The 26,308-nt window shown below is 48.3% G+C and overlaps 1 protein-coding gene across 1 annotated transcript in view; it reads left to right on the top strand.

Annotated features, from left to right (window-relative positions):
- LOC119956282 (intelectin-1a-like) overlaps positions 1-25,584 on the top strand; it is a 28,211-nt gene extending 2,627 nt beyond the window's left edge. The window contains exons 4-8 of the mRNA XM_038783365.1: positions 10,640-10,887; positions 18,644-18,802; positions 19,875-19,995; positions 24,699-24,802; positions 25,148-25,584. Coding sequence (XP_038639293.1) covers positions 10,640-10,887; positions 18,644-18,802; positions 19,875-19,995; positions 24,699-24,802; positions 25,148-25,300 — 785 coding nt within the window. The 3' untranslated portion in view covers positions 25,301-25,584. The remainder of the gene's footprint in view (positions 1-10,639; positions 10,888-18,643; positions 18,803-19,874; positions 19,996-24,698; positions 24,803-25,147) is intronic.
- The last annotated feature ends 724 nt before the right edge of the window (positions 25,585-26,308 follow it).

The following is a 26,308-nucleotide window of genomic DNA, read 5'->3' as shown; positions in this document are numbered from 1 at the left end:
AGCAGGACACTTAATTAACTTGTTTAAATCAAGCTCCTGCCAGGTATTTACGAAGCCAATTTAAAGTTATTCACTCCAAGTTTCAGGAAATTTAATAGTGAAAGGAAAGCAGGAACTAGGACCAGGAGGAACAGGTGTGCCTTCCCTGGCTGCAAAAATAAACCTTTAACCAGCTCTCTCCCAATCACAGATCTCTGCACTTGTAGCAATCCTGGCCTTCTCCACCCTACTAAGTCTTACCCCCCCCCCCTCCCCCCTCCCAATCCGTTGTCCTGATTGGGGTACTTCCACCCTCCTGACCACAGGACTTCCCCCTCCCCATCACAAGCACCCACCCCTTCTTATTTCAGCCTTTCCCTCTTCCAATTGTGGCTTTCTCCCCACATCGACCATGGGCCTCTCAGTCGAGCCAATCATTCCACCCCTTCCTGCCTCAACTGTTGGCCCTGTCCATACTCCAAGTTGCAGATCTCTCCCATCTCCACTTCACTAACCTCTCACTCCTCCCAATCACAGGCTCCATTTGCCCTTGTGGTCACAATTAGGTTCCCCATCCCAACTGTGGCCTCTAATCACTTTCAACTGTGAAGCTTATCTCAGCTCCCCACACCTGATTACGTGCTATCTCCCCCACTCCTGATCTCTGCCCCCTCTCGATAATGGCCCACTAAACTTTGACATGGGCTCCCATCATCTCCCCCCTCTTTCAATCAAGGAGCTCCGTCCCTCCATCCTCCTGATCAAAGGTTTCCCACCACACTTCATTCATGATCTCTCTGGTCTCCTGGTTTTCAGATCCCAGTCTGTAGTTGTGGCCGTGTTTATTCCTGCACCATCCAGGCTCCTGGGCAGGAATTGAGACTGAAAACTGTTGCTATGGTTATGGTATGAAGGTTGGAAGGCCTCCACATCTGTGTGTCACTTGGCTTTTTGGCCAGTTAGACCCTCACTCATACCCTCCCTCGCCATCTCTGTAAACATTGGGACAATACCTCTGTCAACACAAAGTTCACTCAATATTACGCTGAAGTGTCAATTAAAATGTCTTCAAATTCTTAGATCGAATCAAAAACATTTCCTTGATGATTTTTTGTTTGAAAAATGGAAAGGTACGTATGGAAAAGTATGCGAGGTTAATGTAGCATTGAGTCCAGTTCACTGTAGTTCTGCTAGACTGAGTAAATATTAAACTCTGGGTATTTGGTGACGAGGGAATTTTGCACAGTGAGGGAGGAGGGGCCCTTTTACAGAACGAGGAGTGGTCCGAGAGAGAAAGCTGAAGACCAAGTCCAGAGGCATTAATTAGGGAAGCAGGTCGGTGATTGGTCAGTAAGTCTTTCTCTAAACCAGAGCAGTACTTCAAACTAGAGCTGGGTAGGTATAAAAGGTGTAAATACTGTGTTATGTTTATGGTTTAACTAGTTAATCTGCTTCATTTAACCGCAAGTGATTGTTGATTAAAGACACAAAATACTTTTTTTTAAAGTCCATTCAGAGATATGACAGAACACATTGTGTGTCCAGACTGGGAGTTTGTAGATGGCGAGACTGATCGGAGCAAACACGTCTCCAGCAGATTTCTCCATCTCAGATCTCTGGCTCAGAATCATTGAGCTGGGAAGTTAGTTGGGGAGACTCTTGACATGTAAAGGAGGGGAAAGAGTTTCTTTTCAGTGTTATCCAGATGACAGCCACATCCCAATGGAAAATACATGTTCAGCAAAGGGAGTGTGTGATTTATAGTGAGCCGGGTACTGAGCATCCAGGAGAGGATGAGAAGGAAATCTTACAGAAACTGTGGGCGGGATTCTCCCCGACCCGGCAGGGCGGGAGGCCCTTGCGCTGAGGAGTGGCGTGAACCACTCCGGCGTAGGGCCATCCAAAGGTGTGGAATCTTCCAGATCTTCAGGGGCTAGACTGGCCCCCGGAGTGGTTTGCGCCATGCTGGGGCTGATTTAGCTCACAGGGCTAAATCGCTGGCTTTTAAGTCAGACCAAGCAGGCCAGCAGCACGGTTTGATTCCTGTGTCAGCCTCCCTGGACAGGCGCCGGAATGTGGCGACTAGGGGCTTTTCACAGTAACTTCATTGAAGCCTACCCGGGACAATAAGCGATTTTCATTTCATTTTCATTTTTTCATGCAGGCCGGCGGGGAAGGGGCTTGGCGCCATTCCAACTGGCGCCGAAGGGCGGCGAGTTGGCGCATGCGTTGGAGCGCCAGCGTGTGCTGGCATCATCCCAGCACATGCGCAGGGGGTGTTCATCTCCGCATCGGCCATCGTGGAGGAACACAGCGGCTGACACGGAACAATAGAGTGCCCCCACGGCACAGGCCCGCCTGCGGATTGGTGGGCCCCAATTGCAGTCCAGGCCACCGTGGGGACACCCCCCGGGGCCAGATCCCCCCCCCCCCGCCCCCGAGGAACCCGGAGGCCGCTCGCGCAGTCAGGTCCTGCCGGCAAATACCTTGTGTAATATATGCCGGCAGGGGGCGCTGCCAGCGCCCGCCGACCGCCGCAATTCCTGCCCCCGCCAAATCCCTGGCGCTGGAGAATTCGGCAGCCAATGGGGGTGGGGTTCTCGCCGCCCCCGGCGATTCTCCGATCCCGATGGTGGTCGGAGAATCCGCCCTGTTACTCTCAAACGTACAAAGTGGTCACTACCTGTGAGGATATGGTGAAAACCTGCAGCACCGAAAGCCACAACACACCAAGGCACCATGGCTCAGAAAGCTGTCAAAGATGGGAAAGAGCAGAATGGAAATGTGGTAGTGATTGAACACTTCATAGTCACTTCCTCAGCACCAAGAACAATAATTTCAAAAGGTGTGTTGCCTACCTGGTACCAGGCTAAGGGATATATCATGGCTGAGATGAACATGGTAAGGGAAGGAGAAAATCCAGTCATCGTAGCCCATGTTGAAATATAATTGTTTCTTACACTTATATTAACTGTGAAAAGATTTGTGACATTCTCGGGCCATAAAGGATAATTTATACATGTAAATTCTTTACTATGAGGGTGTCTCTGCCTGCTCTTCTTTAATTCATCAGTTTAATATGAAATTACCATTGTTATTTTCTCAGGGAATTGTGATAAAATGAAAAATCAAGGGAATTCAGTAATTTTGAATGTGTTCTGCTGGGTACATGCTTTTATTTTTAAAAACTATTTAAAACTGGAAACTCTGTCGTGGCAGTTTGGCTGGATTGAAAGAACTCGTGTTTTTGATATGTTGATGAGATCAGAAACCCTGTAAATAAACGTTTACCTAAAGCATGTTGGTAACAATGGAGAATAGAAAGTCATGAGTTTGTTTGAGTAAGGTGTGATAGAATCAAAGGAGAAGATGAGGAGTGAACTTTGTAAAATGTGCAACGACATTGTAAAAGGGAGACTCACAAAATGAAGGTAATTAAGGGGGATTTCTGAGGAGGTTCATTCAGATCAGGGAAGATTAAAAGGGAAAACACTAACCGGGCCTCCAGGCCCAGTCATTTTACCCTTCCTCGGGGACCAGAACGGCGATGGAGTGCTGTGTGCTGCTCCGGGGCCAAAAGCTGGCTCTACACGGCCGGCACGGGTCCGCGCATGCACGCCACAGCCGCCTCCGCGCCAGCCCCGGACAACATAGCGGATCTCTACAGGGGCCCGGCGCAGAGGAACATAGGCCACCCCCAGAATGAAATGAAATGAAAATCGCTTATTGTCATGAGCGCACCCGCCGATCGGTTGCCCCCGATCGCAGGCCTGGCTGCCCGTGGAGCACCCCCCCTCCCCCCCCCGGAGTCGGCTCCCCCTGACCCCCCCCCACCAGAACGGCCCAGCAGCCAGAATGCTGAGGTCCCGCAGGGTACGACCATAGGCAAATGACGCCGACGGGACTCAGCCCGTGAAACGCGGAGAACCGGCGCCGCTTTCAACGGCCCCGACTGGCGCCATGGCAACCGTGCTGGTGCGATTGCCGCCGATTCTCCGGTTGCCGGAGAATTGGTGGCCCGGCATCAGAGCGGCGTGGCGGGATTCGCACGCCACCCCGCAAATTCTCCGACCCGGCACGAGCTCAGAGAGTCCCGCCCACTGTCTCAGGAGCAATTTCAACGTATGCTGGTTCCCTGTTTCGTGACCTCAGCCTGCAGCTGGAAAAGCTGTGTGAATCCCAGCAAGCTGTGTCTGTGGGAAAGCCTGCTTCAACATCCAGCTGTACTGCCTGACGTCAGAAGAAATGTTGGTGTGTTAAATATTACTGGATTTTAGCTGTAGTTTTTAAATTCCAATCGGATATTGTTTGGTTGAGGATTAGCTCTAAAGTTAGGGAAATAAAGGAGTTTGGAACTCGGTAAATTTAGGGATACTGAATTCTCCCATCACCCAGCTGCATGTTTCTCGACAGCGCGGCCTTCGCTGGTGGCGGGTATCTCTCTTCCCGCCATTTTCCCATTGAAGCTACCACATACCACAGGGAATACCGCAGATGGAGGTGCACTCCCATCAGGAAAAGAGAATCCCAATGGCCAGAGATATGACAGAACACGTTGTGTGTCCGGACTGGGAGTTTGTAGATGGCGAGACTGATCGGAACAAACACGTCTCCAGCAGATTTCTCCATCTCAGATCTCTCTGGCTCAGAATCATTGAGCTGGGAAGTTAGTTGGAGAAACTCTTGACATGTAAAGGAGAGGAAAGACTTTTGTTACAGTTTTATCTAGACCAGGGGTGGGCACACTACGGCCCGCGGGCCACATGCGGCCCGCCAAAGGTCTTTATGCGGCCCACCAAGTCATTAAAAAAAAGATTTAAAAAACCAGTCTCATTTTTAAGTAGCTGGTTGTCAGTCTAATCATGGAGGCTTTGTCCAGTTGGGAGGCTGTTCCAGATGGCAGTGGCAATAATTTTGTCAGTTAATAAAATTCACTATTTTCCTTTTCCTGTCTCATCCGGGCGGCATTTTTGGATTTTCCTTCATTTTGTTTTCTGACAGTGTAGCCGCCATAGGTTCATTCCCCCAAGAAAAGAAATGATTGTGGTTTTAACACCACTTGTGAAAACCGACATATATATTGAAATGAATAGTTTTTTTTGAGGGGGGAGAGAATCACTACCCGCCTTGTAATTAAACTGAATATGGCAATATTAAATAGTAAAACATATACATCGATATATTCAGGAGCAACCAGACCCCTATTAAAATGAGTGCCATGTGGTAGTCATGGATCAATCAAGGTGTTTTTTTTGTGTATAAGTCTGAGATTTTGAAAGCAATCCAAGGATGATCAGAACTCTTGCAGACAGCTTGGCATTACTATGCTAAGGGGTGCGCCGTTCCAAGGATTCTCTGCTGTGTTTTTATACCTGTAAGAAGTCTGACAACACCAGGTTTAAGTCCAACAGGTTTATTTGGAATCACTAGCTTTTGGAGCTTGGAAGGGAACTGTTGACGCAGCGAGGGGTCTTCTTCCCCACACTGAACTGCAATCTAACCCACTAAAAGGTCTAAAACAGGGGTGGGCAAACTACGGTCCGCGGGCCGCATGCGGCCCGCCAAAGGTCTTTATGCGGCCCACCAAGTCATAAAAAGTTTTTTAAAAAAAAATTTTTTTTTAAGGTTAATGGTGGGGGGGGGGGGGGGGGGGGGGGGGGGCTGTTGGGTTACTTACTGGTATAGGGTGGATACGTTGACTTGAGTAGGGTGATCATTGCTCGACACAACATCGAGGGCCGAAGGGCCTGTTCTGTGCTGTACTGTTCTATGTTCTATATGAGGCGCCCAGAATCATAACCGGGTGAAGTAATTATTTTACTTAATATACTATGCGGCCCTTTAAAATTGTGAATTTCTGAATGTGACCCTTGCACGGAAAAGTTTGCCCACCCCTGATCTAGACTATAGCGACATCCCAATGGAAATACATGTTCAGGAAAGGGAGGGTGCGATTTAGAGGGATCCGGCAGGCGAACATTCAGGAGAGGATGAGAAGGAATCCCACACACACTGTTACTCTCAAACACACAAAGTGCTCACTACCTGTGAGGATATGGTGAAAACCTGCAGCACCGAAAGCCACAACACACCAAGGCATCATGGCTCAGGAAGCTGTCCAAGATGGGCAAGAGCAGAATGGAAATGTGGTAGTGATTGAACACTTCATAGTCACTTCCTCAGCACCAAGAACAATAATTCCAACTGATGTGTTGCCTACCTGGTATCAGGGTAAGGGATATGTCATGGCTGAGATTAACATGGAAAGGGAGGGAGAAAATCCAGTCATTGTGGTCCATGTTGAAATAAATGTCATCAAGAGGGAAAAGGGAGGAGGTCCTGCTGAGGAATTAAAAAGCAAAACTTTGAAATAATCTCTGGATTATTGCCAGAGCCACATGCAAATTGGCAAAGGAGCAGACACATCAGGGGAATTAACATGTGGATGAAGGGTTGGTTGTGGCAAAGGTGGTTTCTTACACTTATGTTACACTTATGAGGAGATTTGTGAGATTCTAGGGCTATGAAAGATACTTTATACATTTAATTCCTTTATTATGAGGGTATCTCTGCCTGGTTTTCTTTAACTCAGTACTTTAATCTGAAATTACGTATGTCATCCTCTCAGGGAATTGTGATAAAATAAATTTCGAACGTGTTCTGCTGGGTATATGCTTTTATTGTTAAAAACTATTTAAAATGGAAACGCTGTCGTGGCAGTTTGGCTGGATTGAAAGAACTCGTGCTTTTGATATGTTGATGAGCACAGCAACCCTGTAAGTAAATGTTTACCTAAAGCAAGTTGGTAACAATGGAGAATAGAAAGTTGTGTGTTTGTTTGAGTAAGGTGTTAGCGATTCAAAGAAGGAGACGAGGAGTGAAGTTAACAATGACTTTGTAAAAGATAGACTCATAAAGTTAAGGTAATTAAGGGGGATTTCTGAGGAAGCTCATTCAGATAAGGGAAGATTAAAACGGAAAACAGTGTCTCAGGAGCAATTTCAATGTATGCTGGTTCCCTGTTTCATGACCTCAGCCTGCAGCAGGAAAAGCTGTGTTGAATCCCAGAAAGCTGTGTCTGTGGAAAAGCCTGCTTCAACATCCAGCTGTACTGCCTGACGTCAGCAGAAATGCTGATGTGTTAAATATTACTAGATTTTGCTGTAGTTTTTAAAATCCAATCGGGTATTGTTTGGGGAGGATCAGCTCTGAAGTTAGGGAAATAAAGAGGTTTGGAACTCGGTAAATTTAGGGACATTGGATTCACCAGTCCCCCAACCGTATATTTCTCGGCAGCGCACCAAGATTGCCTCGGCACAAAACCGCTAGAGTGCCGTTATTGCACCTGTAAGTATTGAATCACTTGAAGAAAATCAGGTGGGAACATTGAGTCCATATTTCTTTTTAATCGGCAGCGGGATTCTCTCTTCCCAACACTTATCAATGGGATTTCTCATTGAAGGCACACCATCCTGCCGGGAAAACCACAGGTGGGGTTACTCTGCCAGCGGGAAAAGAGGATCCCAGAGAATTCCGGCCACTGTGTGTAGACATTGAGTTGTTGAGCATCTTTCGAGTTGACGTTCTTGTTGTGTATGTCATTGTTTGATAAACATTTGTTTTATTTAAAATCATCAGAAAGACACCCGGGCTGGATTCTCCGTTTTTGTGTCTGAGTGCTGACGCCGACAGAGGATCCCTGGGGTTCCAAGACGGAAATTTGGTGCCACACCTGCAGCAATTCGGCTGCCGGTGAGGGGTTAGCACCGGGGTGAAAAATGGTGGGAGAATTGCCGAATCTGAAATGGACACATGCAAGGCTGACAAGCCGCAGCCGCGCGTACACACCTACAGCCCCAGACATGCACTGATTGCGCCCAAAAAGATGGTGCTGGTTGTGCTGGCCCGGGTATCTGTTCACCATAATCTTACCTCCACTACACCCCTCAGCCCTAGCAGAAGCCCCCCGGGAAGTGGCATGGCTGTTGGCGGAGTATGGCGGTGCTGGAGACTGTCCGCACGCCTTCTCTCTCTCTCTCTCTCTGCTGCCTCCATGCCAAGATCACGACTGCACGCCTTCTCTCTCTCTCTCTGCAGCCGCCATGCCAAGATCACGACTCTTCGGGAACCCGGCCCATTGGAGGTGGAGCATTGCCATTGGGCCCGATAATGATATGCAAACGGTTGCGACGGCGCACGGCGCGCATCCCAATGATGCCGATATGGAGGGGGCGGAGCCTCACGACCCGGCGTCAAACCTGCCCCTGCCGCGATGTTGGCGTCGGGAGCCATTCTCCGCCCGATCGCCATTCCTGATTTCGGCATTGGCTAACGGAGAATCCCGCCCACCCTTCTCTGGTTTTCACATATTTCCTCACATTATGCCAAATTGCAAAATTACAGCTGTGAGCAGGGCCGGAATCCTCTGTTGGGGAGACCAAATGGAAACTATATCCCATAGCGAGCGCCTTCCGCTGCATGTATCTTCAGCAGCACCGAGAAACACAGCGCTATCTGACACGACATCGGTTAGATTTCGGTTCCCCTCAGCGGAGAACGTGTGGCCGAGGCCGGACTTAGTCCCATTTCCTGCACTGAGCAACCCCGCTTGTCAGAACACCTCAGTGCAGGGATAGATAAAAATGGCAACCTGATCGGCCAACCCCTAGACCAGACCCTGAACAATCCCCAAAGCCCCAACTCACCTACAAGTGGGTCCTTGCCCATCAAGTCTGCTCCTCCATCTGATCAAGGCTTAAATGTTTCTCATCCCCATTCTCCTGCCTTAACCCTGTAACCCCCGATCCCATTATTAATCAAGATTAATGGAATCGTGAAGAGCTCCTGGGTCACCTTCTGGTGCGCACTTCCCACATGCTGCAGCACATCAGGTGGAGGTCGGGACTCCCGTGGGAGCGGGCAGTTGGAGGGCTGTCCAATCACAGGAAACAGCTGTAGTCCTGGCAGATGCATCTTGAAGGTATGATCCCATCACTGATGGAGATGCAGATGCAGAACCAGGATCTACAGGAGGGGCGGCAGTAACGTTTCAGTACTTGAAGATGCTGTTGGAGGAGTCCAACCGCGTCAGGCATGGCAGATGGTGCCAACATTGCATGGTACCCAGACCAACACTGACCAGGTGGCATCCACAGTGGTACCTTGGGGCAAGAGTTTAGAGCCATAGGTCAAGATGTCCAGGGCTTGGGCGACACTGTGCAGTCGGTGGCTGACAGGCAGGACATGGGAGCCCATCAGAGGCAGACCTGGCCGGGCCCACATGGACATTACTGTGGCGCTCCAGATTTTGGCCCAGTCACAAATGGCCATGGCTGAGGGCATCAAGAATACTGGCCGGGCACTGACTGACCTTGGCCAGTCACAGAAGGAGTTAGGGGGCCCATCCCGGTGCACCCCACAGGGGAGGTGCTGGATCACCTCAGAGCTTCTAAGTACCTCCCACCTGACACTGGCGCATCTGATAGGCAGTGGACAGAACAGGGTGGCACATTGTCACCTGTCATACCCGATGGTTGGCAGGGCCCATCCAGTTCCAGGCTCTCCGGAGGACCTCTCCCTGAGGTGGGCGGATCAACTTTCATTCTCACTCCACAGCATAAATACTTCCCACTTTCTCTATCTTTAGCTTTGACAAAGGGTCATCTGGACTCAAAACGTTAGCTCTTTTGGCTCCCTACAGATGCTGCCAGACCTGCTGAGATTTTCCAACATTTTTCCTTTGGCACTGTGGAAAAGTTGGGCATATGTATCCAACCCGCTAATGATATTAAGATCCGTGCAAATAACAGTTTTGCATGGATCCGCCATCATGGGACACGCACTTCAATTTCGCCAAGAGGGAGGGACCGGAGCATAGTGCTGGAATTGGCGTCTGGTGCAGACCTCGAAAATCATCAGGTGCTCTTTTCTGCAAGATCGCCATTCGCGTTTCTGGCACTGTGTAATGGAGAATCCAGCCCCAGATATTTCGAGTTTCCCTCCTGTAATTTGGAAAAGCCTTGCGTTTAACATTGCTGTGCCCTTAAAAATCTGTCGGCGGGGGTGGTGGGGGGGGGGGGGGGGGGGTGGCGGCACGGTGGCAGTGGTTAGCAGTACTGCCTCAGGGCACAGAGTATCCAGGTTTGATCCCGGCCCCGGGTCACTGTCTCTGTGTGGAATTTGCACATTCTCCCCATGTCTGCGTGGGTCTCACCTCCACAACCCAAAGATGTGCAGATTAGGTGGATTGATCATGCTAAATTGCCCCTTAATTGGAAAAATTAAAAAGAAATGTGAACTCAATGCTCCCACCTGATTTTCTTCAGGTGATTCAATGCTTACAGGTGCAATAACAGCATTCTAGCAGTTTTGTGCCGAGGCAATAACAGGTACCACAACAAGTATATTAATGTGAAATGAGGTGGGAGCGGTAATCCACAATGATTCTGGCTGGCAGCCCTCAGGACTGCAGCGGTTAAAGAAAGCAACATACCACCATCTTCTGAAGGGCAACTAGGGATGGGCAATAAATGCTGGCCTAACCAGCGATGCCCTATTCCCAAAAAATGAATTAAAAAATATATTTAATGTACTGAGCCATGTCTGCTCTCCAACACTCTGATTCAACTTATTTGCCCAAATATTATCCTTTTCACCGTAGATGGTATTCAACCCTTGGTAAGCAGCAATGGTGAATTCTACCAAGCCTTTTGTGACATGACCAGTAATGGAGGTGGTTGGACTCTTGTTGCAAGCATCCACGAGAACAACATGTACGGGAAATGCACCAATGGGGACCGCTGGTCCAGCCAACAAGGGAATAATGCTAATAACCCAGCAGGAGAAAGGTCATGGGCCAACTATGCAACGTTTGGTTCACCAGAAGGAGCAACTAGTGATGACTTCAAGGTAATAAGCTTTTGTAAAATCTCTTTGTTTAAAAAATACATGGTTCATAATGGCTGATGGTAATGGGACAGCTGAACAGAGTTGAAACAATGAAGACAAATGTGGAAAGAATGGGAATTCTAACTGGAGGAGCTGAGCTTTGTAATAAAAGAGGAAGGACATCTATTGAACTGTCCCATTCAGTTCTGCAGCCCAATTGGCTCATTTCACTTGCCTCTTGTAGTCTTGCTGATTCACTAATTGACTATCTCTTAGGAAGAGAAATTGTGCAGAAAATTCCCTCCTATTTGACTCCATGAGATGACAATGTGGGTGGCGAGTGCTGACACAATCCACTGCCTATTAAAGGCTGTTATTCCAATGCAAGTTCCTGATGTTGCAAGTGAAGTCTTCTGAAGAAGAAAAAGGCCCCAAAGTTACTTCATTAAAACAAATTGTGTTTTGATCAAATGAAGTAAACGAGGAATTGATGCCCTCCCAGGGGTTAGAAATAAGGAAAGTTCACGCTCCTAACAAGTAGAAGGGGGAAAGTCATCTCAGTAATTTCCTGATGACATTGAACAAATGTGACCAAGAACCTGACAAGTCAAATTGATAATTAATATATGGACTAAGAGAGGGCAGATGGTTTTTAATGTGGACATAAAGTTCTACAAAGTAGAAAGGTAAATACAAAGTAAATGAAAGATAAAGGGAAGTGAATTAACAAAGGAACAAAGATGATACAGAAATGTAAGTACTGATCTCTGACTGAAGCAATGGCCAGGATTCTGCGTTTCCTGCTGCTAAGATCGGGAATGCTGATTGGGCGGAGAATCCTGTGTTGGCTGAAAAATGGGATCGGTGCCAGCCGGCTAAATCCAGTTCCACCCCGCCGGCCATAGCGGGATTCCCACCCGGCAGTGGCGGGAACATTGCAAACAGATCCTTTGCATACATTTGATTATGATTAATGGGCCGGAAGCCCAAATCTCCAGCACCACCCTCCCCCACCCCGATATGCTGCTCCCAGCTGGGAGTCACTCGGGAGTGAATTGGTGCAAGTATTTACAAACTGGATTCTGGCACCATGAACTTTGAGGGGGCACAAGGAGGTATATTGTTCACTGGCTACCTTCACCATTCACCCCCACCACCCTCAGTCCCTTCTGTCTCATAACTCACCTTCCCCCTACCTGCCCCTTAGCCTTTCACCCCAACTGCCCCTTAGCCTTTCACCCCACCTCCCCCTGAGCCTTTCACCTCTTCCCATGACCAGCACAACAGGATACTGGGCCTGGGTTGGTAGTATCAGCAGCGTGAGTCTGCGGGGTGGAGGATGCTGATGACTCACTGTGAGATGATCTCTGGTGCTCCTTATTGTCTGACAAAGTCTGACTCCTGTCTTTTAGCTAACATACCCCTATCCACCTGGATCATCCATGGGTGTGCAGTGAGGACACCTTCTCATGGGCCACATTATTTTCGGGACGGTGGGGGGGAGGGGGCGGGGAGCTTGGGCACGGTTTGGGCTCATAGACTGGGGAAGCTGTCATACCAGGCAGTCTCACAGTCCCATGGCCTGTCACTTCTTGGTGAGGGTTGGATGCCTGTGGGACATCCATGGGTCCAAAGTGAGCTGAACCCCCTCCCACCCCCAATCGTCAGAGCCCAAGACCCAGCCCCAGTCCAACCTTCCCACCCGTGGAACAACAGTGAGAGGCAGATCGGACTGGTGGTGGAAAAGTGTTTAATGGGGCTATTTACAGATTTGGTGACATTCCCCAACTCACTATGTTCAACTTCACCTGAGCCAACGTAAGTGCCATCTATCTCCCTGATCGTCCGTGGCCTCTCGCTCCTTCAAGATTTCCCCCAGATTACACATCAGGAGTGGGGTCGGCCAGCTGCTTGTCTTGCCCTCTGTCCTGTGAGGCCCTTGGCGGCTGTCCTCTGGAGGGCCTGGGCCTGGATAGGCCTAGTCAACTTTTGAGTGTCACAGGTGACAATATGTTGCCCTGTTCTGCCTGCTGCCCATCAGATGCACCAGTGTCAGGGGGGTAGGATTCAGAAGAGCTGCAGTGTTCCATTGCCTCCCCTGCGAGAGGCCTCCTGATGGGCCCCAGCACTTCCTCCTCCCTCGGGATGCTTGCTGGACTCTGGGCTCCTCCATGGGGCAGAGGGGGAGCCGTAGTGAGCTCCAGAGGCCTCAGCATCATCTGGCACTGCCAATCCTGGAGTGCCACTCTCATCTGAACCATGGTGTTGATGCCCTCAGCCATGGTGCTCTGTGACTGGGACATGCCCCTCTGTGAGTGAGCCATGTCCCCCTATTGCCTCGGGCATATCCCTCTGTGACTGGCTAAGGTCAGTCAGTGCCCGGCCAATGCTCCAGATGCCCTCAGCCATGACCCTGTGTGAATGGGCCAAGCTCTGGTGATCCGCAATGTCCATCTGTCCATCCCGTACCAGCCTCCCCGGACAGGCGCCGAAATGTGGCGACTAGGGGCTTTTCACAGTAACTTCATTGAAGCCTACTCGTGACAATAAGCGATTTTCATTTCATTTTCATTTTTCTGCGCCTGGGACATGTACACCTGTGGCTGGGCCCTTCTGTCCTGTGCCTCAGCCATGGACAGCACAGTCCTAAGCCTTGGACGTCCTGACACAAGGCTCTGACTTCTTGCCCCTTTCAGTGTTGGCCTGGGTGCCATGCATTGTCGGCAACATCTCCTGTGCCTGAAGGCGATTGCACTCCTCCAGTTGTACTTGCAGGCACTGGAATATAGCTGACACCCCATCCTGTACATTCTGGCTCTGAGTTTATATCGGCACCACTGATGGGATAACCTCTTCCAGAAGCGCGACATCTGTATTTGGGGCAGCTGCTCCCTGGGATTGGGCAGCCCTCCAACCAGTTGCTCCCTCAGATGTTCCTACATCCACCTGATGTGATCACCTGAGGGCAGCACGGTAGCATGGTGGTTAGCATAAATGCTTCACAGCTCCAGGGTCCCAGGTTCGGTTCCCGGCTGGGTCACTGTCTGTGCGGAGTCTGCACGTCCTCCCCGTGTGTGCGTGGGTTTCCTCCGGGTGCTCCGGTTTCCTCCCACAGTCCAAAGATGTGCGGGTTAGGTGGATTGGCCATGCTAAATTGCCCGTAGTGTCCTAAAAAGTAAGGTTAGGGGGGGGCATGTGTGTGTGGTGCTGCCCAGGGGGAGGGGGGGGGGGCATGTGTGTGTGGTGCTGCCCAGGGGGGGGGGGCATGTGTGTGTGGTGCTGCTGCCCGGGGGGGGGGGGGGCATGTGTGTGTGGTGCTGCTGCCCAGGGGGGGGGGGGGGGCATGTGTGTGTGGTGCTGCCCAGGGGGGGGGGGGGCATGTGTGTGTGGTGCTGCCCAGGGGAGGGGGGGGGCATGTGTGTGTGGTGCTGCCCAGGGGGGGGGGGGGCGGCATGTGTGTGTGGGGCTGCTGCCCAGGGGGGGGGGGGGCGTGTGTGTGTGGTGCTGCCCGGGGGGGGGGGGGGCATGTGTGTGTGGTGCTGCCCAGGGGAGGGGGGGGCATGTGTGTGTGGTGCTGCCCAGGGGGGGGGGGCGGCATGTGTGTGTGGTGCTGCCCAGGGGGGGGGGCATGTGTGTGTGGTGCTGCCCGGGGGGGGGGGGGCATGTGTGTGTGGTGCTGCCCAGGGGGGGGGGGGCATGTGTGTGTGGTGCTGCCCAGGGGGGGGGGGCATGTGTGTGTGGTGCTGCCCGGGGGGGGGGGGCATGTGTGTGTGGTGCTGCCCAGGGGGGGGGGGGGGGCATGTGTGTGTGGTGCTGCCCAGGGGGGGGGGGCATGTGTGTGTGGTGCTGCCCAGGGGGGGTGGGGGGGGGGCATGTGTGTGTGTTGCTGCCCAGGGGGGGGGGGGGGGGTGCATGTGTGTGTGGTGCTGCCCAGGGGGGGGGGGGGGCATGTGTGTGTGGTGCTGCCCAGGGGGTGACCCAGGAGCCGAACTGCTAACATTTCCCAGCAAAGTGATAGTCTCTGCACTGGTGGATTGTGCTGGTGAAAGTTGTGCCATGAAGTCAGTGTCTTCCCCAGTGGTCTGCGCTGGAGTCTTCTGAGGGTCTGGAGGGAGGTTACGACCCTGGACGGCCCAGCCTTGTCTGATGGGGAACCTGAAAGACAAAGGACATGGGGTCAGCTGTTGGGGAGGACCGGGCTGTGGGAGATGAAAAACGTACTTGAATAAGACATCTGAATAAAGTTAAATTGGATTTTCACTTCTTCAGTGCATTCTGAACTCCATGTCAGCCACGGCTTTCCCCCCGTCTCCCCCACAAGTTCCATGGCCCGTGTGGACCCGTATGTCGGGCATGTCCCCATCCGTCTTCTGTCACTCCCTTTAATGATGCCCAGCTTTATACTCGGGGACACAGAAACAACACAGTGAGATCCCAGCACACCAGATTTATCGGGGGGTGGGGGGGGGGGGGGGGGCAGTTTTGAGCTGGTGGTAAATGGGAACAAGGTGCCTGGCCAAGGAGAGGAGGGCATGTGTTGGGGGTTCCTGGAGGGAGGGTCCTGAGGGATATGCTGGTAGGCGGAGTATCACTGGCATATAAGGATTTGGGGGCAGATGATAATAATAATCTTTATTGTCACAAGTAGGCTTACATTAACACTGCAATGACGTTACCGTGAAAAGCCCCCAGTCGCCACATTCCGAGTACACGGAGAGAGTACTCAGAATGTCCAAATTACATAACAGACGTCTTTCGGGACTTCGGGGAGGAAACCGTAGCAGCCGGAGGAAACCCGCGCAGACACCGAGAGAACGTGCAGACTCCCCACAGACAGTGACCCAAGCTGGGAATCGAACCTGGGACCCTGGTGCTGTGAAGTAACAGTGCTAACCACTGTGCTACTGTGCTACCCCGATGTCAGGGGTCAAGGACGGGAGTGATGCCAGGGTCACACAGATAGTGTCTTACCCGAGCTGCTTGAAGGAGGTTGTTCCTCTTCTTCCTGCAGTGTATGCCAGTCCTCTTGGTCAGCCTGCCAGCATTCACCACATCTGCCACATCATCCCAGGCTTTATTCATAACAACCCGCTGTTGTCTCCACCCCACCCTGGGGAAATGAGTGTCCCTCCTTCCCTCAATGGCGTCCAACATCCTATGGATGTCCGCATCAAGGAAGTGTGACTTTTGGCAGCCATCGTCTTGGCTGCAATGAGCGTCTGGGATGAGTGGAGCATTTAAAAGTTGTTCCAGCTTCTCAATCGGATTCCTGACCTCAGCGAATCACATGCCTGAAAAATCTGGACTCGGGCAGGATGCACGTGGGCAGCCTGGTGGCCCATTTGCAGAGATGGAATCGCGTATCCCTTGTGCTCCTAGCAGCAACATGAAATGTTCCGATTCTCCACTGGCTGGAATGCTTAGACCCTCGAATCCCGCCCAAATAGGCACGGACTGGAATGGATTCAATTGTGAAGTGAAAAAAATATTTCTAATCTGTGTAGGTTATGGAACTAGACACACAAGTACTTCCTTTAAAAGGATATTGGAGTGCTGGAGAGCATTAGGGCAGAATTTCTGTAATGATTGTGGAATTTAGGAGTGAGTCACAAGAGATTCACCAAAATTGATTTGTTTCCACCGGGAAAAAGGTGAGGCAGGAATAAGGTTCTGAAAGTGTTTAGAGGAATGAAGAAATTGGATGTTCAGTTAGCTTGGATTGGGTATATAGAGGACCTGGGTAAAATGAATAAAACTGAAGTGCTGGAGTATAAATAAGAGCCAATAATAGAAAAGCAAAATACTGCAGACCCTGGAAATCTGAAATAAAAAACATGAAAAAAGGTGGATAGACATAGCAGGGCAAGTAATATTGGGCAGAGAGGCCGCTAGTGGGATCTAGTGATCTCGCCATTGTCAACAGGATTTCCTGCTAAAAGCACGCCTCGTCGCCAGGAAGCCCCGCCCGCATCAACAGCCGGTAAATCCCGCCCATTATGGGATGATGATGTCTACAGGGTGCCCAGTTCCTTCTAAGCACAAAAGTACAAAAAGGTTAGTTGGGTTACACTGAAATGTTGCAATGTCCCCCTGCATGTGAAGGAGTAAACGAGTGAGTGACTGGGAAGTAAGAAGTAAAACACATGAATAATGGCGAGAGATTTGGGAGAAGCCTCTGAACGCACCCGCCTCACATCTCTGAAGACTGGAAGTTCATTAAAAAAGTATCAAGGATGTCATTTGATAGGCCAATCAAAGCACAGGGGGAACCCACAGTGGAAATGTGTTGATCATGGCCTCTCATACCCATAGTCACTGAGGCATCCCACCTCTGTCTCTTATGGTCTGTGGAATGTCACAGGGTTGCAGCTGCCTCCTTTGAGCCAGTGATCTCTGTACATGATGGGGAGCCCCTCTGCTGATGCCAGCAAGGCCACAAGAAACACTCTTAGTTGCAACATTTGGTAACAGAAACAATATGAGAAAAGCTTTTTCCACAGCAAGTGGTTGGAAACTGGAAAACTCCTATTTATTCCACAGCAAGTGGTTGGAAACTGGAAAACTCCTATTTATTGACTACAGCTCCGCCTTCAACACCATAATCCCAGCCAAGCTCATATCAAAGCTCCAAAACCTAGGACTTGGCTCTCCATTCTGCAACTGGATCCTTGGCTTTCTGACCAACAGACCACAGTCAGTAAGAATGAACACCAACACCTCCTCCACAATAGTCCTCAATACCGGTGCCCCGCAAGGCTGCGTACTTAGCCCCCTACTCCACCAAAAATCTATCCTGGTCCACTCACGTCGAAGCTATCACCAAGAAAGCACAACAGCGCCTTTCCTTCCTCAGGAAACTAAGGAAATTCGGCATGTCCACATTAACCCTTACCAACTTATATAGATGCATTATAGAGAGCATCCTATCGGGCTGCATCACAGCCTGGTATGGCAACTGCTCGGCCCAGGACCGCAAGGAACTTCAGAGAGTCGTAAATACCGCCCAGTCCATCACACGAACCTGCCTCCCATCCATTGATTCCATCTACACCTCCCGCTGCCGGGGGAAAGCAGGCAGCATAATCAAGGAACCCTCCCACCCGGCTTACTCACTTTTCCAACTTCTTCCATCGGGCAGGAGATTCAGAAGTCTGAGAACATGCATGAACAGACTCAAAAACAGCCTCTTCCCCACTGTCACCAGACTCCTAAATGACCCTCTTATGGACTGACCTCATTAACACTACACCCATGTCTGCTTCATCCGATGCCAATGCTTACGTAGTACATTGTATATATTATGTTGCCCTATTACATATTCTCATGTATTTTCTTGAATTCTGTTTAATTCCCTTTTCTTCCCATGTACTGAATGATCTGTTGAGCTGCTTGCAGAAAAATACTTTTCACTGTACCTCGGTACACGTGACAATAAACAAATCCAATCCAATCCAATCCAAACACTGCCAGAGACTGTGGTGGAGGTAGATTCAATTGTTGCTTTCAGAAGGGAATTCAATAAACACCTGAAGAGAAAATATATACTGGACTCTGATGAAAGGGTGGAGGACGAGGGATAACTGATGTGTTCTTTTAGAGAGTTGGTGTGAAAATGATGGGCTGATTGGCCTGTTTCTATGCTGCAGCCATCCTCTGATTGTATTATCAACTCCACACTCAGCAGCAGTATGTGACTTTGAAAGCGGTCGCCCTTAGTTACTGATGCTTTTGATGCTCCTGAAGTCTGCTCTGGCTAACTGTGTCTGTTTCCAAACAGAATCCAGGTTACTACGACATAACGGCTTCAGACATATCTGTTTGGCACGTGCCCAATGACACACCCGTAAGGAACTGGAAAGATGCAGCAATCCTCCGCTATCACACTGAAACCAGCTTCCTGCAAGGGTACGGGGGAAATCTGCATCAGCTTTTCAAAGTGAGTGTTTCAGCATTTCCTCAATTTCATTGTAACTTTTGAAAAAGGAATGGGATTTTGGCCATGCGTGAAATTGGGAAATTGCATCTAAAAGGGGCTCAAACATGAGTTGGTCAGGCTACAGTTCAAAATTCATTTGCACTGCCATAAACTTTAAAATCTTCCTCGAACAAGGGCAATTGGGCATTTTAAAAGAGTATTATTGTTTTCTCTTATTGAAATATTCCGTGATGTATTTAGGAGTGGTAATCTACAGTAGTTTTATAAATGCAGCTAAACATGGGTTTAACTGCAAAAAACAAGCATTTTAACAGGAGTACTCATTTCTTCCCCTGTGGGTAACATTACATAAAATCATTGAAAATCACTCTTAAACATAGAAGTGGATTTGGCCCCTTGAGGCTGGTCCGCCATTCGATAAGGTCATGGCTGACCTGGTGGTGGTCTCAATTCCACTTTCTTGCCTGTCCCCCCTGAAACTCTGGATTCTCGTGTCCAAAAAATCCATTCAACGTAGCCTTGGATAAATATACTAATCATGCAGCCTCCAGTGCTCTCTGGGAAGAGAATTCCACAGACTAATGCCACTCTCAGAGAAAGAAAATCTCCTCATCTCCATTTTCAAAGGGAGATCCCTTATTCTTAAACTGTGTCCCCTCATTCTGGTCACTCCCACACGAGGAACATCCTCCCGGCATCCGCCTCGGGGTCTTATAGGATTCAATAAGATCATCTCTTGTTCTTCTGAACTCTAATAGATATAGACCTAACCAGTTCAACCTTTCTTTAAAAGATAAGCCCTTCATCCCAGTAACGAGTCAAGTGAACCTTCTTTGAAAAGCTCCCAACACATTTAAATCATTTTTCTAATAAGGGAGCCAAACTGCCCACTGTGCTCTGGATGTGGTTTCACCAGGTCCTATACAGTTACAGCAGGAAGATGTTACTTGGTAAGGGGGGAATTGCAAAGTTCAGAGAAAGTCAGAGAAGTGGACACAGGAAGAGGAGGGTCATAGGAGGACAAGTCTGTGAAGGTGGTCGTTCAATCTGTGAAAAATATGCTTCATTTCAGCAATACCCTGTCGAATACAACAAAGGGAAATGTCCAGATGATAATGGACCTTCAAGTCCTATCAGTTACGACTTTGGTAATGCGGAGAAGACAAAAAGTTTTTATGGGCCTATTATTCATGGTAAATGTAAAATATTCTCTTTATCTCGCATTAAAGTGCCGTGTCTTTAAAATGATTGCTTAGAGCTCACTGCAAAGTTTGGAAAAAGCAAAGAGTTTTCTCCTTTGGAGTCTGTTATCCATAAAGGATCAGCCGCACAATTGATGTGAAAGTCACAGTTAAATGCCTTTCAATTGGCCAAATACAAAATTTGCTAAAGAGATGTTAACAGAATTGTTTTTTGGGCAGACTGATTGGAAATGCAATTCCACACGGAGAAGTACAAGGTTGCACGTGACATCCTGCCATATCCACTTGCACCTACTCTCCTGTTCTTATCCCATGGTCTGGAAATTTTAACTTTTCAAGTATACATCAGTTTCACTATTGGAAGTTAATACTGAATCTGCTTCCAACAATCTTTGGATGTGTTCAAGATCATTTTTGAGGAAAAGGTAGAAGACATATATACTCCATGAATGGGGATAAAAGGGGAACATTTAAGGACATCACCCTCCATGATGTACAAAATGTGAGTCAGCAATAAACAAATCAAATAAGATATTAGGTTATGCAGCTAAAGAAATTACGTTCAGATCCATAGAGGTTATACTGAAGCTGGTGCCAGCCAGCCGGCATCCAGAGTACCGTTGACAATTCTGATCTAACATGATGAATGTGGGAGAAAACGTCATGTATCCAAAAATTATTTTAAATTAATTGACAGGATGTGGCATCTCTGGCAAGTCCAGCATTGATCGCCCATCCTTAGTTGCCCTTCAGAAGGTAATGGTGAGCTGCTTTCTGGAATTACTGTAGTTCCATTAGGGAAGATGGGGCAGCACGGTAGCATGGTGGTTAGCATAAATGCTTCACAGCTCCAGGGTCCCAGGTTCGATTCCCGGCTGAGTCACTGTCTGTGTGGAGTCTGCACGTCCTCCCCCTGTGTGCGTGGGTTTCCTCCGGGTGCTCCGGTTTCCTCCCACAGTCCAAAGATGTGCGGGTTAGGTGGATTGGCCATGCTAAATTGCCCGTAGTGTCCTAATAAAAGTAAGGTTAAGGGGGGGTTGTTGGGTTCCGGGTATAGGGTGGATACGTGGGTTTGAGTAGGGTGATCATGGCTCGGCACAACATTGAGGGCCGAAGGGCCTGTTCTGTGCTGTACTGTTCTATGTTCTATGACTCAGAGACTGTTAGGAAGGGAATTCCAGGGTTTTGACCCAGCAATAGTGAAGGAGCGGTGATATATTTCCAAGGCAGGATGGTGAATGACTTGGAGGGGAAGTTCCCAGGCGCTCCCAGGTATCTGCTGCTCCTGTCTTTCCAGATGGTAATGGTCATGGCTTTGGAAGATGCTGCCTAAGAAGCCTTGGTGAGGTCCTGCAGTGTATCTCATAGATGGTACACATGGCTATCGCTGTTTCTCAGTGGTAAAGGGAGTGAATATTTGTGGAAGGGGTGGCAATCAAGCGGCCTTCTCTGTCCTGGATGATGTCAATCTTCATGAGTGATGTTAGAGCTGCACGCATCCAGGCATGTGGACAGTATTGTCTCTGAAAGAATTCACAGAGCTTTAAGGCATAATGTACGACCATCAAGTACGTTTTTCAGCAAAGAGACATAGTATACTATAAGAGAGACAATTCTAATGAATGGAAAGGCCCAGGGAAGATCATAGACATAGATGGAAAAACAATTATTTTGCAACATGGCAATCAAACTGTTAGGGTACATTCATAAAGGATAATGGGTACAGATTACATATTTTCAAAGTTAGAAAGAGCAGACAGACATGAAGAGGAACTAGGGTAAACTGGTACACGCATGTTACAGAACTATGAGGACCAGTTAATTGATATAGACAGGGTTTCTGTAGAGGAACACAACACCTCTGATGAATTAGAACAGGCCATTTTCCCGAAAGGACAACTGCCAAAAGTCGGTACAAAAGTGACATACTTGCCTGAAGGGTCTAGTCAATGGAAGGATGCAACTGTTATTAGTAGAGCAGGGAAGGCCACTGGAAAGTATAAATATTGGTTGAATGTAAAGCATTCAGTGGAGGGAGTCAAGATAATGGAATGGGAACACAAAGTTCAAAAATGGAGGGAACAGAAATGCAGTGCCAGTTCAAATATTACATCAGATAGTGAACAGGTCCGCAGGAAAAGGTCGAGAACTATTGAAAGTACATCCCACAGCAGAAGGGAAAGATCAAGCAGCAGCAGTACAGAACAAGATGCCAGGCAGGAGAGGGAACGTAGTTTATCAAGATCTCGGAACATGAGTAAGACTACGAATACTAATAGGAGTAGAAGCCCACATGCATGTGAGATTTTGGTGGCTTCCAATAAATTAGATGAAAAAGTTATCAAAGATGCCAAAAAGCAAGAACTGCATAGTTGGAATGTATTTGGGGTATATACAAAAGTACCGGATTGGGAAAAAGAGCTCTGTCCCACAGATGGATTGGACCCTCTTATTGACTGACCTCATTAACACTACATCCTGTATGCTTCAACCGATGCCAATGCTTATGCAGTTACATTGTATATCTTGTGTTGCCCCATTATGTATTCTCATGTATTTTCTTGAATTGTTTAATTCCCTTTTCTTCCATGTACTGAATGATCTGTTGAGCTGCTTGCAGAAAAATACTTTTCACTGTACCTCGGTACACGTGACAATAAACAAATCCAATCCAATTTGCACGGAAAAGTTCTTTCTGGCCGGATGGAACTTATAAGGCAAAGGCCAGGCTTGTGGCAAGGGGATTTGAAGAAAACTTAGAAGATCAGAATTTAAGGGTAGATTCACCTACGGTGGGAAAGGTTATTTTAAAGATCTTCCTGGCTCTATGAGCCAAAAAGGCATGGGAATGCAAATCTATAAATAATAAAGCTGCCTTCTTGCAGGGGCATCAGCTCCAGAGAGACATTTTTCTCCGTCCTCCTAAAGAAGCAGCTAACACAGAAGGGGTACTCTGGATGTTGAACAAATGTGTATATGGATTAAATTATGTATCTAGAGTCTGGTATTTTTTGGTAAGGTCATTTTTGTTAATTAGGCTGTTGCCAGTTGAAAGCAGATCCGGCAATGCTTTACTGGCACTATAAAGGAAATCTTTCTGGCATCTTTATGATTCATGTCGATGATTTTTTGTGGGGTGGGACTAGTAATTTCAAAGCTATTGTAATCTCTGGTTTGAGGAAAGAATTCAGGGACGGAAGTCAGGCTTCCGGTGCATTAAATATATTGGACTGGAAATCAGACAGACTAAGTTAGGGGCAACTTTACATCAGTAATCTTATTCAGAAAGCATTAGTCCAATAGCAATTAGTCATGGCCGGGTTTCACAAAAAGACACAATGCTTTCAAAGCTGGAAAAAGAGCAACTGTGAAGTTCAATTAGGCAACTGAATTGGTTAGGTAGACAGACTAAACTGGACGTGAGTTTTAATGTCTTAGAGTTGAGGACAAACATGAATGATCCCAAAGTGGATGGCATAATAAGAGCAAATAAAGTGTTGGTCAAACTAAAATGCAGGAGTGTGTTTTGAGGTTCCCTGTTTTAGGTGACCTTAAGCAAATGAAACTCGTAGTTTATTGTGATGCATTCTGTGCAGATTTATGTGATGGGGTTTCAAGTTCAGAAGGTTTTATAATTTTCCTTTTGAGCATCAATGGTAAATGTTGCCCTCTTGTGTGGGAAACAAAGAAAACAAGGAGAGTGGTCAAAAGCACTTTGGCTGCTGAGACGTTAAGCCTTGTAGAGTCGGCGGATACAGCCTTTTATATATCTCAGACAGTGTCAGAAATGTTGGGATTAGGCGATTTGGGAAATTTACCTATTGAATATCACATTGACAATAAATCCCTGTGGGAAAATAAGCACTGTACAAAAAGTGTCAATGAGAAAAGATTAAGGATAGACATCGCAAAGATGTTGGACAGAGGAGGAGCAAAATTTAAATGGGTCAACAGTGGCTATCAATTGCCAGACTGTTTTACAATAAGAGGGGCTAGTTCACAGAAACTTTTGGATATTGTTAATGAAGAGTATCTGTTTCTATGACTGTTTTTTAATATTTCTTCCAAAAATGAAAAAAAAAGAAGGGGGGAAATTGCGTGTCTGTTTCGAGGGACAACTGGCCACTCCTGCTCCGAATTGGTACGTTTGTATATAAATCAAATAAGCGCAGACATGTTGAGTGGGGACGTCCCGTCCTGCCGATGGCGCACCCCCACCACAGACTTCCTGGTAGCGTCGGCTGTGTTCAATGGGAGATCCTATTGACAATGGCGGGACCAGAAGATCCCACTGCCAGCCAATGGCAGGCAGCCTCTCACCGCCAAGAAACACCCTGCGCGGGGAGGCCAAAGTATTTTAGACCAGTCTCATCCAAAGATATGCCGGTTAGGTGAATTGGCCAAACTAAATTGCCTCTTAGTGCCCAAATGTGTGTAGGTTAGGTCGGGTTACAGGGATTCAGTGGGGCAGTGGACCGTGGTAGGGTGCTATTTTGGAGGGTCAGTGCAGACTCGGTGGGCTGAATGGCCTCCCTCTGCACTGTAGGGATTCAATTAATTATTCAAAATGGTATACAAATATCGATATTATCAATTTTGTGCAATGATAATCCATTGAAGTGTGATATCCAGAGCTGTAGAAGCCTAATTTCTATATCTAAATAATTTTGTGATTTTCTTTTGTGTGTTTGCAGGTGAATTTGACCCTGGCTTTGTGCAATTCAGAGTGTTCAACAATGAAAGGGCAGCACTAGCCATGTGTTCTGGAGTGAAATACAAAGGCTGCAATTCGGAACATGTAAGTGAGGGGCCTGCAGTTGAAAGGGATGATAAAGGAGTGAATGCAAGTGGGTGTACGGGTGAGCAAATGGAAATTAAGGAAAGGCAAAAAGAATCCACACACAGATCACACAGCAAAAATCACGATCCAAGGACCAGGAAACGATCCAGGCTAATTTTCCTCTTTCTAACCAAACACTGTCCCAACCCAAATGGGAGTAACAAACTCCTCCTGCTTGTGCCTGCAGCTTTCTTGATCAGCACAGTTCAGCCTATGCCTCAATAGTACAGTAACTGGGTGCCTTTGTCCATCGGGATGTCACTGGACTTGACTGTTAATTTATTTAAAATTATTTATGTCTAGGTCTGTATTGGAGGTGGAGGATACTTTCCCGAGGGTTCTCCAAGGCAGTGTGGAGATTTTGCAGCATTTGACTGGGATGGCTACGGCACAGGAAAATCGTGGAGTGCAACTAAGGCAGTGACAGAAGCAGCTGTCCTGATCTTCTACCGTTAACACAAGCCACATTGTCATGTGTGTCTCTTGCTAGTACAACCGACAATTGGATGCAACGTACAGCAAGCAGAAATTCATATAATCCCAATATTCAATGAAAGGACCAATTTACAACATTTAATGCTTGGTGTAAGGGCAATATTATTAATCACTTTGCACATTCTCCACGTGTCTGCGTGGGTTTCACCCCCACAACCCAAAGATGTGCAGGTTAGGTGGATTGGCCACCGTAAATTGTCCCTTAATTGGAAAAAATGAATTGGATATTCTAAATTAAAAAAAAATATATATTATTAATCACTGATCATACCAGGGATTTCTGACAATAATTTTTTCTTAACGCTGAATTCCTTAATGACTTTCATCAGATTCCTGACAGGCTCTCAATAAACTAGTATTGCAAATGCTAACGGTGTGAGTTTGTTTTCAAATATTACTGTGTCATTCAGGTTATGATATTTAGTCACTTGGTATAAGAAGGCCTCTCAGGAATGTTTTCAGGAGATTGGCTGACGTATTTTTTATTGGCGGAGGCGGCCTGCCATTGGCTGGAGGCGGGGGCGAGATTCTCTAACGCCGGGCAATCGCTGGGGAGGACGCACGATTTGCATGATGCCGCTCCGACGTCGGTCTGCCGATTCTCCAGTTACCAGAGAATCGGCAGCCCCCCTTGGCGATTCTCCACGCGGGGTGAGTCGAGTGGACGCTGAGATAGGACGAGTCCCGCCAGCGCCATTCACAGATGCTCCTACTCGGCGGGACCTCGGCATCCATCCTGCGGGGGGGCAACCTGGTTGGGGGGGGGAGGGGGGCCCGACCCAGGAAGGGGGGGGGGCCTCCACCGTGGCCTGGTCCGCGTTCAGTGGGCTGGCTACTTCACGCCGGGCCCCCATAACTCTCCGCCATGTTGCGTCAGGGCCGGCACAGAGAAGGAAACTAGCACGTATGCTCGAGTTCGCACCGGTCGTAACGCGAATGTGCGAGTTCGCGTCGGCCACAACACGCATG

Source organism: Scyliorhinus canicula, chromosome 2, assembly GCF_902713615.1.
Source record: "Scyliorhinus canicula chromosome 2, sScyCan1.1, whole genome shotgun sequence".
Classification (NCBI taxonomy): domain Eukaryota; kingdom Metazoa; phylum Chordata; class Chondrichthyes; order Carcharhiniformes; family Scyliorhinidae; genus Scyliorhinus; species Scyliorhinus canicula.
The sequence above is the reverse complement of the archived record's forward strand: the minus strand, read 5'-3'. Positions and strand labels throughout refer to the sequence as shown.